This window comes from Punica granatum, chromosome 3 (genome assembly GCF_007655135.1).
Source record: "Punica granatum isolate Tunisia-2019 chromosome 3, ASM765513v2, whole genome shotgun sequence".
In the NCBI taxonomy this organism is placed as follows: Eukaryota; Viridiplantae; Streptophyta; class Magnoliopsida; order Myrtales; family Lythraceae; genus Punica; species Punica granatum.
The window spans coordinates 27,563,672-27,583,053 of record NC_045129.1 but is presented as its reverse complement, the minus strand read 5'-3'; the positions used below and the strand labels follow the sequence as shown (position 1 = coordinate 27,583,053).

The 19,382-nt window shown below is 39.1% G+C and overlaps 1 protein-coding gene across 1 annotated transcript; it reads right to left on the bottom strand.

Moving 5' to 3' along the window:
* Positions 1-15,971: 15,971 nt before the first annotated feature.
* On the bottom strand, positions 15,972-16,562 carry LOC116200490. Its single transcript, XM_031531340.1, has one exon. The coding sequence runs from the start codon at positions 16,560-16,562 to the stop codon at positions 15,972-15,974; it is 591 nt and encodes a 196-aa protein (XP_031387200.1).
* Positions 16,563-19,382: the final 2,820 nt, after the last annotated feature.

Below are 19,382 nucleotides of genomic sequence, written 5' to 3'. Positions count from 1 at the left end.
GAACCATGGTTGCTTCTCGGTCCTCCTCAACATTAGCACGTATCATGGCTATTTCCATCTCCTTGTAATAATCCTCCATCGACTTGGAACCTTGCTTCAAACTTTGCAACTTCAAGTGCAAGTCCCGATAATAATAGGCAGGAACAAACCTTCTTCTCATTACTGCTTTCATTTCCTTCCAAGTATCAATACGAGGCTCACGATTCCTGCGTCTACTCACAGTTAATTGGTCCCATCAAACAATGGCATAATCAGTGAAAGCAACTACAGCCAATTTAACTTTCTTTTCCTCTGAATAATTATGACAATCAAACACAAGCTCAACCTTCCTCTCCCATTCGATGTAAACATTGTGATCGTTTTTTACCTTGGAATGGAGGTATGATCAGCTTAATCGAACTTGTATTATAGTCTACGGCATCTCTTCTCCGGTGCTCCCTACAAACGAAATACCTTGGTCTGACTCCTCTTCATCTACCTCTCCCCCAAGTGGCATCGGAGGCCACTTCCTCTTCTTCATCATATGCCTCTTCATCAAAAGTATCAACGGATGGTTGTCGGTGGGGCCTCCTAATTCGTGGCACCGGCGCAGGTTGTAGCCGTTCCAACCGTTCGTCTTGCCTATCCAACCTTTCTCGGAATTCACCGAAAACCATGTTCATGCGCTCAAACTGTTGTTGCATGGCTCGTAACGTCATGTTAAGATCAGGGCCTCTGTCGTCTCCACTATTTTCCTGTGACATGATAAAATATGCAATTATAGGATCCTCACGCGCTCCCTCACGTGTTTACACTCAGCAAGATGCCACTCAAAACACTCGTGTTTTCACTCAAAATAGGCTTTTATCCTCTGATGTTCTCACACACTCTTGCCTTTTTCCTCTCTTAATTTCCTCTTCAAAGTTCTAGGGCAACTAATCAATCCGATCGCAAGGCGGAAAACGAGTTCAACCCGAACAACTTATAATATTAGATCCCGAAAAAAAAAACTATATTTTGATTCAAAGAAAATGATATGACACAATCTGACCCAACGACGTAGTTTATAGATTGATAGAAGATACTGAGTACGGAAGAGGATCAAAATATATGTGAAGGAATGAGACCAAACGCACAAAGATAGGATGGACACAAATACGATCAGAGAAAAAAAAAACAGAATGAGAGCAACTATGACAGGTCAACTTAGGCCAAGACGATTAGAACACAAAGACAACAAATTGTGCAATAAATTTTTCGCCCATGAAGACAGCAAATGGTGCTATGAACAACACCCAATGATACCTCCTTTTTTTTCACACTTTTTCTTTCTTCTTTCTTCTTTTTTTTTTCTTTGTTTTTTTGACGATTTAGATAGCTAAGAACAGATCAGACAAGATTAATAGCAAGGATAGAAATGGAAGCTATATCTAAAGATTCTAGAATAAAGAATAAGAAAAGAACAAGGATAGATGAAACCTCGATTTGGAGCTTAGGCTCTGATACCAAATGATGCGAACCCCACGAGACCTGCCGCAAGACCCGGCAATAAAGACTGGAAATCGAACCCGGATTGCCAATAGAGATTAAGAGGGATGGAATATTGAATCGATGGTTATAGAAAACCAAGAACCAATATTATAAAGAAATGGAATATTGACCCGATGGTTATAGAAAATCAAGAACCAATATTATAAGTAGCCGAGAATTACAAGTATCTAAGCTTACAATCTCGGAAGGTTGCCGAAGAACAACTTAGAGGAAAATTCTCACCAGCATAGTCTGAAAAGTGCCCCTAATCAGCTATTCAGCCTCCTTTATATAAGCCTAGGAGAATCTGTAAACTAATAAATTTGGCAACTGTAATATCTTTAGTTTCCTAAAACTGGAATTAATAGAGGAAACTAAATAAAGGCCCCTCTAGAATATTTGGCAGTCTTTTTATTCCTTCTTCAGCATCTCTTGGCTTTCCTTATGCGTCTACTCTAATCTTAGATGGGCTATTGACCATCTCAAGACAAGTTAATTGGGTAAGGCCCTTTATGGACCCAATCGAATTAGTCTCCTCTTGGCCCAAAAAACCCGCAAACGAGCTCTCCACAGCTTGCTGGATTTGTTTTGCCTTCGCTTGTGTGATTGGTCCACTCGGAACATGCAAGCCTCCAAGATCTTGTGCATCAGCTCCCTCTTCACGAATCCAACTTCCGAGCTCGTGTGCTTCAGCCTCATCATCGTGCCTACGATCCTCATCACGAAGTCCTTCCGACCTAAGCTCGTCGGTTTGACCCAGAGTCGTATCACACACCATTTCTGATAGAAAATTCTCTTGAAAACGGATGGATGCAGTCAAACTTTTGATGGAACTGAGATAGTGTTCTGCTGAAAAAATTATAGGAAATTCAAACATCCAACGGATCTTGCAATTTTTTCTTCAATTTTTAAAGGATTTTCAACGAAATATTAAAACTAACTATTCAAATTATGCCATAAATTCAATTTTTTAAAAAATTAGATTCTAGAGATTACAAACTGGGGCAACCTGAGTGAGAAACGATTCAGGCCCAGTGCTCCAATCGGGTCGGCCCTTGCATCCGCGTGCAAAATTATAATTTCGTGAGGCATGGTACGAATTTTGTGACTATTTATTGTAAATAGATTTTTGATGGAATATTATAACTAACTTTTAAAATCATGTCGAAAATTTTACAATTCTTTTTTTTACCTAAAAAATTAATTTTGAAACTGTATGAGGGCCAGCTTGAGTGAGAAACCGATTCAAACCCTGTGCGCCAACCGGACCAGCCATGCATCGGGGCACAAAACTATAATTTTGTGAGACATGAGGGATGTTTCTATATTTCCTAGATTTCCACTATGATAATAGTCCATTTCTTTTCTTCTTTTTCTTTTCTCTCTCTGTTTTTTTTTTTATTTTTCCTTCTTCTAACAAAAGAGATCTACTCATCTAATATGATAAAATAAAAAATTTAATAACTAATAAAAGAGCACAAACAGTCTCATAATAAGAATCAAACTTGTAATATTTTTTATCAATTTTCTTTTCTCAATCATATTTAATTGCTATTATTTGCAGTTGCCCCAAGGGGCCAAATCAGCCAAGGTGCCAAGGTTTTTCTAGAATAAATGGCTTTCCTACTATTTTGAAAATATAATTTACAAATCGATTCAATTTTTGGAGATAATTTCTGAGAATAAAACCGATACCTCCACATGATCTAGCATAATCCGGATGTTTATGAAGCTAGGCAGTTGTCCCATGACAATATCTTATGAAGACACATATCCAACTAATATAAAAGTACTAAAATACAATTGTCGAAAAATATTTTAGAATAATTTATAAATTCTTACAATAGAGAATAGAAGAAATGATTTTTATAAGCACATATAATCTATTGAAGAAAAATCATATTTTTAATCGCTAAAATCAACATAAACATAGTTTTGAAACAATTTACTAAACACTATTTTTACTTAAAACTCAATAAAATAGCACTTATTTAACTTTCACTGTGAATGAAGCCTAAATATTATGTTAACGCGAGCTTCACCTCAAAATGTCACAAAGAGGGAATAATCTATTGAGGATATTAATTCTACGTGTAAAAGATAAATCAAAATCTATTAGTTTATATGAGATTTTGATACCAATTCTTATGAATTTGAGTTTTTAAGTGAAAATATATCCAAATCTATATGAGCCTAGTAGAATTTCAATATGATATTAGAATTTAGGTTACGCGTATGCGCGCTCGAGCATGGTGTACACCCACACCAGGCCAGACCCAAATTAGCGTGGAGAGCTCGAATCAAGGCACAGTTGAGCTGGAATTAGCGTGGAGGTGCTGGAGCTGCTTGGGGGAGTAGGAGCCGTGCTGCAACAGCTTTGCTCGGAGAGGACGGTCCCAGAGATAGATTCACAGAGAGCATCCGGAAAGGAGAGAACTTGAACAGATCGAAGGGGAGTATTTGCCAGAGATCGAATGGGAGCGATCGCAAGCCTTGATGCACCTTCGATCAGACAATTAACGACTAAAGTAGCTCCACTTAGGGTGGAGGAGCTCACTTAGAGCACATCAAACGGTCGAGAGCGACACTAGAGCTGGAGCTGGTCGATGGCAGGGGAGTAGCGGGAGAAAAATCTGCAGCGGGAGCTGGAGCTAGTCCTCAGAGTAGCTTTGTGGAGGACCGTGTTGCCAAAAGAGATGCCAAGGAGATGCCATAGTAGCTTCACCAGAGATTTAGTTGGGGAGACGATGGAAGAAGATGAAGTTTCGGGAAAGACGATGGGGAGGGAATGTGTGCCTATTCTGTGGTACTCTGTTTGGGGGGATTTTATTATTCTTTTAGTCTTTCCTGTTTTTTATTTTATTTGTGACAAAATTGTGACGGATCTTCCTGACGGTAAGAGTTCATCACAAGTCCGCCACAAAACTAGTTGTTATGCGTAAGCTTGTCAGAAATCCGTTACAACTATTCTCGGATTTGTAAATATGCAGTTGTGACGGACACTTGTGTCACTATTCCGTCAAAATTGTATAAAAAATTCTTGCATATTCATCCATCAGGAATTCATTAGTAATCCATCACAAGTTGTGACAGAAGTTTTTCGTCACAACTGCCCCATTTTCTTGTAGTGCTCTCAAAATATATTTTGATAGGTTATGTTTCATTTTTGTAATTAAAATAATATTTTTTATAAATTTCAAAAATATCGGTGGGCATTTTTATAAGAATTTGATTGGCAAGAGTATAAGAAACAAAACATTTAAAATATTAAGGAAAAATTGAACAAAAAAAGAGTTAGGATAAAAGAACAACTTTAAAAGGTTGAAGAGCAAAGTTAAAATCTTCTCTAATAAAAAGTATGATAAAAGAACGAAAATAAAAAAAGTAATTAAAGATGTTGGATAAAAACGAACCAAGAAAAATGAAAAGGACTAAAACAGAAAATAATCAAAGGCATAGTATTTAGACGATAAAAAAAATTGAAAAAGAAATAAAATAGAAAAACATTCAAACCTAAAGGATCAAATATATAATTTTTTCCAATTTAATTTTCTTCATTTCCAACTATTTTAGAAAGGGTTAAGAAGGGCAAAACTCTTATCAAGCTAGCAGAGCTTTGGACTTGGTTGAATTTGCATAAAGCTGTTACTTATTATCTATTTAATGAATAGTATATTAATTATTAAAATAAGATATAATAGTCACTTGGCTATGTGAATTTAGTTAGCACAGTTATGGAAATGGTCTCCTCTTAATTTTGTAATATGAATTTCTATATTTTTCCCCTCTTTTTTTGGTGAAAATGTTTTGTTGCTCAGAATATATATACATATATATAGTATATATAAGTATTTATGTACGATTTAGTAAATTTTCTAAGATTCTTTAAACATTTTTAAATACCGATTTAGAGCACTTTATACCATCGAGACATTCAGCAATGTAATGACTTTGCTACTTTTTTTGGTTGAATAACTTTGGTATTTGCTATTGCTATTTGCTATTATGCTTCAACCTCTTGGCACTTATCTTTATTTAGAGTAGGTATTCCTCTAGCTGGTTGCCTTTCATTTCTCATAAACGGCCCTCATGGCCTTTATATCCCTTTTAACTAAAATCATCATTGCCTTGCTAGGGGCAACGGCTTCAATCACTGGAAGGCTTCAGTTAGAGGACTCCGAGAACCCATAGGAAGGTAGCTCTTAGCGATGGTGGGAGATCCACTTGCTATCGTATGATGCGAGAGATGCTGAGTTTGTTTCTAAAGTGACCTTGGTAGATAGAGCATTTTCGCACGCCTTTGAAACTCGACGCCAAATCAACAATCATGGTTGCAAGTATGCACTACAGGAAATCACGAATGTAGAGACAAAAAATTACGTCTTTACACGATATATATATGTAGAAATTTCCATCTCAAAAAGCCCCATTGTAAAATCAACATCAATTTTGTGATACAACATTGACGCAACAATATATCTTCTTTCTGACAAACCCGTGCATGAAGACAAGATTTCTAACCTCATAATAATTCTTCAGACAGTTATGATCTTTGGGAAGTAATGACAACAACTTAATGACTTCATCAATTGCATCTTTTGGCCAATTCCAGTCAGTCTTTATACTCATCATTTGTGTAGCAACGGATGTAAGAGATAGAGATGTGCATGCGCAGAATAATGACTTGCTGTAATGATTTAATAGATCTTAAAACTTTGAAGCATTTAGATTGGCCTCCTCTTCACTGGAAATACCATGTTCGAAGACGTTCTCCTGACAATCATAATACTAAAATGGATCCCTGAGCTCTTTTGTTGCCACGTCACATACCATATCATTATATTTATACCTACTCAGCGGATCCTCCAAACTGTGGTCTGCTATATTAACAACATGCTTAACTTCCCCATGATTTGTCCACTACCAATAATTAGGTTTGAACCCAAACTTCATTAAAGGCATCTTCACATCATTGGCAAGCAATAACAGACATCTTCTTGCGCATTGTACTCACGGACATCTAATAACTCCATCTCTCTAGAAATCTGGTAGCTTTTGTGCATGCTCTATGAGTTCATCAACCCCATCAATGTACTCGAGTCTAAAATCCCATGGGTAATATAAGTCATTATAAATCCATGATCTATGTGGAAAACAAAAATTTTAAAAACATTAAAAATATCTTCTAAATATGAGTCAATGCACAAATTTAAGAACACATTAAATCTCTCAAAAAGTAGTAACAACATAAATCTAGCATATCTAGCCATTTACTAGACACTACAGGAATTCGCTCTTATAGAGACGGTAATTGAGACAAAAAACTCTGTCTCTACATGATAAAGAGACAAACTTTTTCATCTTAGAGGTTCGGTCTCAAAAAGTCTCATTGCAAAATAGTAAGACGAAAATTTCTGTCTCATCCCCGATTATGGAAATTTGAGACGAAATTTTCCATCTCAACTTGATAGATGGAATAGAGCGTCTCAAATTCCATCTCACAATTGAGACAAAAAGAGAGACGGAGCTTTTCGTCACTCCATTAGAGAGGAAAAATTCGATCTCTCTCTGTCATAATCCTTGAGACCTAAATCTGTTGAAAAATGTAAAAAGGAAAAAAAAATATTGGGTCTACACAAGGGATGCAATGCACTCCGTCTTTTTAATTGTATGGGCTTTGCACTCACGAGGACTGGAACCAAGGTCTTCACTCTGACGCCCATGCATGTTACCACCTAGACTGCTCTTATTTATTGTTGCCCTTTAACCTTTCATTATAATTATTATACATCTGCAAATTTTCATTTTAAAGCTAATATTTATTTTTGTATTGCTTATTCATTAAAAACCTTCAACTAATTTTATACCTCCACTCTTATTGTAGTTTATACCTTTTTTTTTCCTAATACTATTTATCTCTGGTTTATAATTTATTTATTATTTTATCTGCAAAACTTTTAATGTTCAATTAATATTCATCACCTTTATTTTGATGATTTTTGAAACTTTGATATAGACTTTTCTTATAATTTATATTCGTATACCTAGCTATTCATGATCTCATTTACACTCAACATTAAAACTAATAGGAACAACTAGTAACTTATTTGATGCATTTAATATGTGAGTGATTATAGTTTTTAAAAATTTTGTAAGTAAGAAACCCTAAAATCTTTCGTGTTTTAGAGAATGAGAGAACGAAGATTTGGAATGAGAAAAGGATATATATATATATATATATAAGACATAATTATTCAAATTTATAAGTAGTATTTAGATCCATAGAGATGAAAATTTGAGACAGAAAGTTTCATCTCATGTGGATAGAGACGAGAATTTGAGACAGGTATTTTCATCCCATATATTTTGAGAAGAAATTTTTTGTCTCGCATTCCGTCTTAGGCTAGAGATGGAAAAGGAGACGGTATTGTTCGTCTTGCTTGAGTGAGATACGGAATGTGAGATGGAAAATTCTGTCTCATCTAATTAAAAGATGAAGTTTTCTGTCTCCGGATCCGTCTAAAAAAAGAGACGGAGTTTTATGTCTTCCTTTCTGTCTTTGATAATAGATGGAATTTTCCGTCTCAATTTGGAAACTTCCGTCTCAAAATTTAGATAGATGTTTCGTCTCAGAATTCCATTTCTGTAGCAGGGAATTCGTGTGATGAGATTTCAAGCATATATATCGTTTGAACCTCAAACGAGAGATTGTTGGGGTGGATGATGCTTGAGTATCTCTAGATATTTGTTAATCCTTCAATTTTGAGAACTTTGGGCCTCTCATCACTTGGGATTGATGAAATATGAAACCCTATAGAAGTTCGGGCTTACAGAAAAATAGAGGAAGAAGTTTTTGGATGGTAAAGTTGGGTGAAAAAAGAGGAAGGACGATGCAGTTTCCTAAATATTTGGACGTTTAAAGATGGATTATTAAGACAGAAAAGTCCATCTCAAAATTTAAAGACAGAAAACGAAATGGAATAAGTGTCTTAACCGGATGATGAGATGGAAAATCTGTCTCGCAGTTGTTCTCCAACAAGATATGGACTCTGAGATGGACAAAATCATCTCATCTCAAGCAAGAGATGAAATTTGCCGTCTCCAGGTTCCGTCTCATTTGCTATGGAGAGACAGAAGCTGCCGTCTACTAGTCCATCTAACTTTGGGAGACGAATTTAAGATGGAAATTTCTGTCTTTTTTTAGTAGAAAAAAAAATTATAGGCCATTGCCCTCTCAAATTTTCGTATGTACGGGACCTAATTCCTATAGTCATGATTGAGCACAGAAAATCATCAAAAAATATTTTCAAGTCAGATTTATCATACCATTAGAGTTACTGTCCACGATCTCATGGCGTTGCCACATTGCTAATTCACGGTCATGGAACTGTCTGTATCATATGACCATGTCATCTTGACTTTTCAAATATCCGATTTTGACGGATAGAGGTATATTAAGGAAAACAAATAATATATGAGTCCCAATTTTGCAAGGTTTTGAAACCTTATAGGACTTTTTTCACCACAATTGAAAGGTTTGGGCAGATTTATAATTTGCCGAAAATATTGATTTTTTTTAACAATTATCCAAAAAAATGAAAAAATGAGAAAAGAACACGTCTTATACCGATTATCTCGATGAAAGGGATCGACATTAGTTATTATTAATAGTAATAACTAGACAACTGATGGTGCAACGTACATATGTATTTTCATCTGTTCCCCAAAAAAAAAGCATATACTTTCATCTAAGAGAAAGTTCACAGCAAGCATATATGGGATAAAAATAACACAATTTATATGTTCTTTCAAATATCACACATTAAGAAGATGGACACCGATGTCTTTGGTGACCTTAGCTGCAATGTCCATATCGTCGTGAGGGTCTTTGATGTCTTCATTTCACTTCTCATATGACCCATTTCACCAAGCAGCCTTGTTCTCTTGGAATTGCCAGTGCAGAAAATTGAAAGGCCTTGAAATCTTGTTGGACATCTCTTTCAACTATAATGAATCAAAGTAACTTGCTCTCGTCATCTATTCGACCCTCTCCTTGGCCATCAGTGACTTTCCACCTTGTACAAGGTTTAACAAATAACATTTCAAGAGTTATCATGTCGGATAGATAAAAATATACATTACAAGAGTTCCATGTGGAAACTAGACATAATATTAATGAAGTTAGATAAGCATGCCCTTTTGCTTTTCGATAATGAAGTTAGATAAGCATGCCCTTTTGCTCAGATGATTCATGATGAATGGTTTAATTATGTGTGCCAAACTATTTCACCAAGCAACCTTGTTCTCTTGGAATTGTCTATACAGAAGACTAAAAGGCCTTGAAATCTTGCAAGACATCTCTTTCAACTATAATGAATCAGAGCAACTTGCTCTCGTCATCTATTCGACCATCTCCTTGGCCATTAGTTACTTTCCACCTTGTACAGGGTTTAACAAATAACATTTCAAAAGTTATCATATCGGACAAATAAAAATATACATTACAAGAGTTCTATGTGGAAACTAGACATAATATTAAATGTATTGAATCGTTGGGCCTAGGATTTATGCTTATCGATAATGAAGTTAGAAAAGCATACCCATGCTCATCGATAACAAAGTTAGATAAGCATGCCCTTTTGCTCATATGGTTCATGATGAAGGGTTTAATTATATGTCCCAAACTATTTCACCAAGCAACCTTGTTCTCTTGGAATTACCTGTACAGAAGACTGAAAGGCCTTGAAATCTTGTAGGACATCTCTTTCAACTATAATGAATCAGAGCAACTTGCTCTCGTCATCTATTCAACCCTCTCCTTGGCCATCAGTTGCTTTCGACCTTGTACAGGGTTTAACAAACAACATTTCAAGAGTTCTCACATCTGACAGATAGAAATATACATTAGAAGAGTTCCATATGGAAACTAGACATAATATTAAATATATTGAAGCGCTAGGCCGAGGATGCATGCTTATCGATAATGAAGTTAGATAAGCATGCCCATGCTTATCGATAACGAAGTTAGATAGGCATGCACTTTTACTCAGATGGCTCATGATGAATGGTTTAATTATATGTCCCAAACCATTTCACCAAGCATCCTTGTTCTCTTGGAATTGCCTGTACAGAAGACTGAAAGGCCTTGAAATCTTGCAGGACATCTCTTTCAACTATAATGAATTAGAGCAACTTGCTCTCGTCATCATTTCGACCCTCTCCTTGGTCATTAGTGACTTTCTACCTTGTACAGGGTTTAACAAACCACAGTTCAAGAGTTATCATATTGGACAGATAATTATACATTACAATAGTTCCATGTGGAAACTAGACTTTATATTAAATATATTGAAGCTCTAGGCCAAGGATGCATGCTTATTGATAAAGAAGTTAGATAAGCATGCCCTTTTACTCAGATGGTTCATGATGAATGGTTTAATTATATGTCCCAAACTATTGAAATGGTGACAAGAGAATTTGGCGGTTAGATGCTATTTTATACCATACCTAAAGTGTAGCTCCAGAGCTTGAGAGCACCATAAGCATGCCATTTGCCTTCATGAAGCTCTATGCTTTGAATAAAGTCGAGTGATATATTCGGCAGATGGTAAACTTGGGTCCTAAATAGTTTTAAGAAATTTTCAGCCGATGCTGGGATCTCCATTGCTGTCTCCAATTTCCCGCTAAGATCCATTATATGTAGCTCTAACTGGAGATGCTTGATTTTGAAATAATGAAGAGGATGGAGAAAGTATGCGCCCTTTCTGATCATTAAATAGATGATAAAGTCATTCATGAGCCAAAGATTGATGGTGATAGATTTAGGTCAGCTATAGCTCTGTGATTTGGATTTATCCACTATGATATTTCATAAGCAATTATTATGAAGCTATAGATTTTGCTACGTAATCCTAATGCCCCAAAGGTACCTACAACAAGTTACAGCGATGGCATCTCTATAATACATAATTTATAAACTTACAAATCTATAAGCTTCCCCCCTTCCCTTTCCGAGGGGGGTGGCCATCTATAAGCTGAAAATACATAATTCTATATAAATTTATAAATCTACCTATAATCTATAAATCTATTATTATAATGGTTGCGGACTTAGAAAATCTGCGATTCATCACGTGCGATCCACATGAGTTGTAAATTGATATCATACTTGGGTATTTATATGGAGCAAGAGATATATTTGTTACATAATTCTAAGAGATCTTCGATATATCCTCGATATTTTGACGATAGATAAATCGGGAAGGCAATCTTCCATATGCTTAGCCATCAAGTAACAAAAGCCATTACTCGGGATATAGGAGCCGGGTTGCTCATGAGCCTTAGCGGGCCTTCATGGCTATCGAACCTTAGATTTGACAATCCGGTCCCTAATGTCAGCATCCCATTCTAATCCACCGGCTCTAGGGGAACAAAATCGTCATTTTATCATCCATCGGTATGAAGTATTTTTGGCTAATTGCTCGAGCATTCACGACTTTTGAAAATTGGGCATTTTCCGAATTTAATGCCAATTTTACAGTTTTTCAAAAAAATGCTCTATGGGATGTTTCCGGACTTTACGGGCGTCAAGTTCGATTTTCAAAATTCGGAACAACATTCAAGACCAGAAAAATAATTCCTTGCATAATGTCGATCATTGAATTTTTTAGAACACAACGGTATTTTCAAATTATTTTTCAGATATCCATTTGAAAGACGAGAAATTCGAAAAATTATGGTTGACGTGCGTCAGAGGTTCAATATTGATTTTATCAAGATTCGGCCTCCATTGATACAAATTGAAATTCACATAGAGTCGATTATTTTTCGAATTTCTCAATTTCAAAGTTCTCATTATGAAAATATTGACAAATCCCGAAAAATCGAATTTCACGAAAGACATTTATACAAGTAGTATATTAAAAAAAAGAAGAAAAGAAAAGAAAGAGAAAAAAAAAAGAAAAGGAGAAAAGGGGGTGTCAGATGGGTCGGTTAACTCCGACCCATCCCATGCTTGCCCCCATTTTGGTGTTTTTTTTTTTTTTTTGATGACGGTGGCTTTGCAGTTTTCCTTTTTTTTGCATTATATTCTGCTCCTCTGCAGTGGGCTGTTCTGCTCATGCCCATCATCTGCTATGCTTCCTCCTCCACGCTATCTCGGGACCGGGCTTTCCCTTCAGCAGCTTCTCTCACGCAACAACGCCATGATTATCTTTTTTTTCTTTTTTTTTTCTTTTTTCTTCCTAACAAGGGGGTTTTGACAGAGAGGAGAGGACACTAGGAGGAGGTTTTCTTCTTCCTCCTCCCTTCCTGGACCTGAGGGAATGATCATCATTTTTTTTCGGAGCTCAAGCAACCTTTCTCCCATCCCCTCAGCGGAGCCCTCTCACACTGATCTGCACAGCTTCCCCTTCCCCATAACTCCCAGCTCACTTCAGCTGGATCTTTCCCTCACGAAACACTCTCAGCTGAGCTGGTCCTTCTCTTTTTCCTCCTTCCATGATGGCGGAAAGGAAGAGAAGAGAGCCAAGCCCCCAAGAGCAACGAGATAGAAAGACAAAGTATATCTCAAGAATCCACCCGAGACACACTAGTTCAAGAGAACTCAAATTTGAGTCACAATGGATAATTTCATTCACTCAAGAACACTTACTTACATCCATATGAGGTCCCCTATTTATACTAATTTGGCCTAGACTCACACTTAGTTTAGATCCTTCTACACACTTCATCTCGGATTCTGCTCTAGCACCTTCTAGTAAATTCAACATAACTTCTTCTAGAAAGCTCCGATTGATAAATCGTTTCATGTTCTAGAAACTAGACTTCCGGAGCTTTCCAGTGCTATCTAATTTGCCTACATTTAATGACCGAATGACTTCAAAAAGACGCACATAAATGACCTAGAATATTCTAGACTTATAGAATTTGAACATTCTAGATTATTGCAACTATTACTTGCTAATTAATAAAATTCTCCATCACTTCTCTCCCGGTTGGAAGAGACTTGTCCCCAAGTCAGACCCTTCGTCTTCTCCAGCATAGGGCAATAGGTTAGAGACATTGAAAGTCACAGAAACTTCATAGTCTCCTGATAGTTCAACCTTATATGCGTTTTCGCCAACTCTCTTCAAAATGCGAAAAGGTCCATCAGCTCTAGGCTTGAGCTTACCAAAGTGACCTTGGGGAAACCGCTCTTTGCGAAAATGAATCCATACCAAGTCTCCTTCCTTGAAATTTGTCGGCTTCCTGAACTTGTCAGCTTGCTCCTTGTACTTCTCATTTTGCTGGATGATCTTCTTGCGAACCTCTTCATGCATACTCCGAATTTGCTTCACTCTTTCTTCATCATCACTATTGAAAGAGTGATTAATTGGAAGAGGGACCAAATCCAACGGACCAATAGGATTAGATCCATAAACAACCTCGAATGGGCTCTTACCGGTAGACTTGCTTTGAGACCGGTTATAAGCAAACTCCGCTTGAGGCAGCACCATGTCCCATTGACGAATATTTCCTTTCACCAAGGACCTTAGCAAGCTTCCCAAACTTCGATTAACCACCTCCGTTTGGCCATTGGTTTGAGGATGATGGGAGGAACTAAATTGAAGAGTAGTTCCAAGCTTTCTCCAAAGCGTACGCCAAAAGTGACTCATAAACTTCGTATCACGATCAGAAGTGATGGTCCTCGGAATGCCATGAAGCTTGACAATCTCTCTGAAGTAAAGATCCGCAACATGAGATGCATCCATGGTCTTAAGGCACGGAATGAAGTGCGCCATCTTAGAGAATCGATCCACCACCACCACCATGACCGAGCCTTTGTTCCTTTGTGTCCTTGGTAATCCCACCACGAAATCAATGCTCACATCTTCCTAAGGTGCATTGAGGATTGGAAGTGGAGTGTAAAAGCCCGTATTTTGAGAATGAGCCTTAGCAATGTGACATGTTTTGCAGCGCTCCACATGTCTCGATACGTCTCGGATTATATTCGGTCAATAGAATTGCACATCAATAAGAGCAAGCGTTTTATCTCGCCCAAAGTGACCTCCAAGTCCTCCCTCGTGAGCTTCTTTGATGATGGCCTCTCTCAAAGAACATTGAGGAATGCACAACTTATTGGACTTGAAAAGATAGTCATCATGTACGAGAAAGTCCTTCCAAGGGCCTTTGGAACATTCACGCCATGTCTTGGAGAAATCAACATCCTCCTCATAAAGCTCCTTGATGATCTCGAACCCCAACACCTTTACTTGCATAGATGAAAGCAATCCACACCTCCGACTCAAAGTATCGGCGACTTGGTTTTGAATGCCGCTCTTATGCTTGATCACGAATGTGTAGGCTTGTAGAAACTCCACCCACTAGGCATGGCGATTGTTGAGCTTATGCTGGCCATTAATGTACTTCAACGCCTCATGGTCCGAGAAGAGCACAAATTCCTTCGAAATAAGATAATGCCTCCAATTGGCCAAAGCTCGAACAATGGCATAAAACTCCTTGTCGTACGTTGAATAATTCCTCCTCGGTCCATTCAACTTCTCACTAAAGAAAGCAAGTGGTTTGCCTTCTTGAGAAAGAACGGCTCCAATTCCCACATTCGAAGCATCGCAACATACCTCGAAGGCTTTCTCAAAGTCAGGCAAGACAAGAAGTGGTGTCTCCGTCATCTTCTTCTTTATTAGCTCGAAACTCTTTTGAGCCACCTCGTCCCACTTGAATACACCTCCTTTCAAGCACTCCGTGATAGGAGCGACAAGAGTGCTAAACCCCACAATGAACTTCCGATAGAAAGGAGCTAGCCCATGGAAACTCCGGACCTCTTAGAGAGATCTTGGAGTCGGCCAATTTACGATCGCCTCCACTTTACTTGGATCCATGCAAATCCCTTCTTGAGAGACAATATAACCCAATAAGTTGACACTTTTTGTAAGGAAGTGACACTTCTTGAGGTTGGCATATAGGCGTTGCTCTTGAAGCACCTTAAAGAGCTCTCGAAGATGCTCCAGGTGCTCCTCCACGCTGGTACTATAGATCAAAATATCGTCAAAGTAGACGACCAAGAACTTGCCGATGGAAGCTTTCAACACATGGTTCATGAGGCGCATGAAAGTACTCGGGGCATTAGAGAGGCCGAATGACATAACTAGCCACTCATAGAGACCATCTCTCGTCTTGAATGCCGTATTCCACTCGTCTCCGGAACGCATTCGAATTTGATGATATCCGCTCCTAAAGTCGATTTTGGAAAAGACCGAAGCTCCATGAAGTTGATTAAGCAAATCATCAAGTCGCGGTATTAGAAAGCGATATTTGATGGTGATCTTGTTCACATTCCGACTATCAATGCACATCATCCAAGATCTATCCTTCTTTGGCACGAGAAGAGCGGGAATCGCACAAGAGCTCAAACTTTCCCGAATCAACCCCTTATGCAAAAGTTTGTCGACTTGGCGTTGAAACTACTCATGTTCCTTTGGACTTATTCGATACGCCGCCTTACTTGGGATAGCAGCCCCGGGCACCAAATCAATATGATGTTGGATATCCCGCATGGGAGGAAGTCCCGACGGAATCTCATTGGGCACCACATCCCGAAATTCTTCGAGCAAAGACTTCACTACGGGTGGAATATCCCCTCGTTCTTCATTCTCCTCCAAGAGCACGAGTGCATAAGCCTCCGAAGAACGATCCATGACTTGGAGAAATTGAGATTTGGAGAGATAAGAGCTCTCTTCTCCGGTGACGGCCTTAGACTTGTCCTCCATTCTACAAGGTTCTAGAATAATCTTGACACCTTCCTTGACAAAGGAGTAAGTGTTCTTAAAGCCATCATAAATCACCCTTCGATCATATAACCACGGCCGTCCAAGAAGTAAATGACACACATCCATGGGAACCACATCGCACATAATCTCATCCTTATAATGCGTGCCAATAGAGAATTGCACCAAACAACGTTTATTGACATGAATGTCGTTACCTTTTTTAAGCCAAGAGAGCTTGTACGGATCCGGATGAGGCTCCACCTTGAGGTGCAACTTTTCCACCATGGTAGTGGAAACGACATTCTCACAACTCCCACTATCGATAATGACCGTGCACATTTTGCCATGAGAAGTGCACCGGGTGTGGAAGATGTTATGCCGCAACCACTTATCATCCTCAACATGTGCGGACTTCAAGATGCGTTGAACGACGAGAGCCTCCCCTTAATAACCATAAGTGACCTCTTCTTGCTCAACCTCATTCTCCTCGTCGTTGTAAGTGTCGTACACCGGCTCATCATTAGCTTCCTCCACTAAGGAAATAATCTTCCGATTCGGGCACTCAGAAGCGATGTGACCAAATCCTCGACACTTAAAGCATTGTTTTGATATCGTGCTTGAAGTGTTACGAGAAGTGCCACCTTGTGCGGATGTAGCCTTGGAAGAAGAAGCCTTACCAGTCGATGATGACTTCGGAGTCGGAGCACTCCCCTGGTTAGAGACCCCGTCTCTTCCCAAGGTCTCATGAGTACTCTTCTCCTTAGATTGCTTCTCCACACGAACGCCCAGCTTGCAAACATCCTCGAAAGTTCAATAAGGTTGCAATTGGACCACGTTACGAATCTTGGATCGAAGACCGCCAAGGTACCGAGCAATGGTTTGTTCCTCGGGCTCCACGATATCGCACTTTATCATGAGATGCTCAAACTCCGTGGTGTATTCCTCTACGGTCAACTCTTCTTGCTTGAAGTTGTAGAGCCGAGAGAAAATATCTTGCTTGTAGCTCGCGAGAAGAAACTTCTTCTTGAGCTCCTGTTTCATCTTTTCCCACGTCACAATCCTTTGTTTTCCTTCACGTTCTCGACACCTCTTCAAGTTCTCCCACCAAACTGAAGCATGTTTTTTCAATTTGATGGTGACTAACTTCACCTTCTTTTCTTCGGAAATGTTCTTGAAGTCGAAGACTCGTTCAACGGTAGCCAACCAATCAATGAAATCTTATGGGTGCATTTGACCTTCAAAGTTGGGAATGTCGACTTTGACGCCATAATCCTCAAAACGATTCCTCCGGCCAAGTCGAGAAGAAGCCCTTTCGGTAGACAAATCAGCATCTTCGTCATGGAAAGGGTTAACCTCCCCAACCTCGCTAACATCCGAACCATGACGTGACTCACGGTTTCTAGCTTGGAGATGCTCAAGTTGCTGTTGGAGTTGTTGCACTTGCCTCCTCAGCTCATCCATCTCGACATCATGAAGGTCACGCTTCGTGGGAGCCACGTTGACGTCGGGTACTCTATGTCGACGGTTCGCCATGGAAAGAACCGTGGCTCTGATACCAATCTGATGGCGGAAAGGAAGAGAAGAGAGCCAAGCCCCCAAGAGCAACGAGATAGAAAGACAAAGTATATATCAAGAATCCACCCGAGACACACTGGGTCGAGAGAACTCAAATTTGAGTCACAATGGATAATTTCATTCACTCAAAAACACTTGCTTATATCCATATGAGGTCCCCTATTTATACTAATTTGGCTTAGACTCACACTTAGTTTAGATCCTTCTACACACTTCATCTTGGATTCTGCTCTGGCACCCTCTAGTAAATTCAACATAACTTCTTCTGGAAAGCTCTGATTGATAAATCGTTTAATGTTCTGGAAACTAGACTTCCGGAGCTTTCCAGTGCTATCTAATTTGCCTACATTTAGTGACTGAATGACTTCAAAAAGACGCACATAACTGACCTAGAATATTATAGACTTCTAGAATTTGAACATTCTAGATTATTGCAACTATTACTTGCTAATTAATAAAATTCCCCATCATTCTAGCTCACGGACACTTTCTCCTTGGCCTCCTTCTGGCCCTCTCAGCTGGACCTTGCCCCTAGCTCGAGTTCTCTCTCGGACCCCCTCTTTTCCTCACGTTTTCTCTCAACTCAGGTGGCTCCCTAAGAACACGAAACAACAACTCACGCCACCATCACTTCTCCATGAATGCCATCCCTTGCTGCTCCTCGGCTTCGAGCATCCATCCACTCTCCGTTTCTTCTTGGTGCTGGAAGCATCGATGACCTGAGATGACGACGGTTTCATCTTGGCCCCGACCTCTCGGCATGTTGAGGATTTTCAGTCCATCGTGACACCATCTCTGTAGCAGCTCTTCTCCTTGACGTTACTCTCGCAACGCTCCCTCCTCTGGGGAACTCGATTTCGCAGCCTCCTCCGCCATCAAGCTCGAACGGCTCGCCTGCGAGCTTTTTCTCTTTCTGTCGAAGCCTAGGCCAGCATCATAAGCTCCGATGTCGCCTCCTCGGTGATTTTGAGTTTCCTCCTCAACTCATGCATGAGCTTCAGCTCGCAACTCCCCAAGCTAAGCTAAGCCTCGATCTCTCTCTTTTTTCCTCTCGTTCTCTGTGCAATACTTAGCCACCTACTGCTGTGCTATCATTTTTTCCCCATTCTTTTTGCAGATCTGAGTACCCACGAGCTTAGCCTTGAGCCCCCGAGTAGCATCTCCAAAGCCCATCCGTGAGCCAAAATGGTGAGGTTTGGTGAGATTCTTCTCCCCGAGCTTGGATGTTTGTCATTGAGCTGAATCGTGCAACAATTATCGACCACCTTAGGAATGTTTTGCTCAATCTTTCTGGTTTGAAGTCTATGTTAAGCTGTAGTTTGTTTTCTTTGGTGATTTTGTGGAGATTTGCTTGATTCCAAAATCTTGAATTCACATCTTAGATGGTGGCTGAATCATATTACAGTTCTTTGATAATTTCGAGCTTATTTGGCATGATTTCGTTGACTTTAAACCGAGCTCACTATGTGGGCTGATATGCATGTTGTTCCTTTAACTGATTTGGGCATGTTTAGCTCGACTTTGACAACT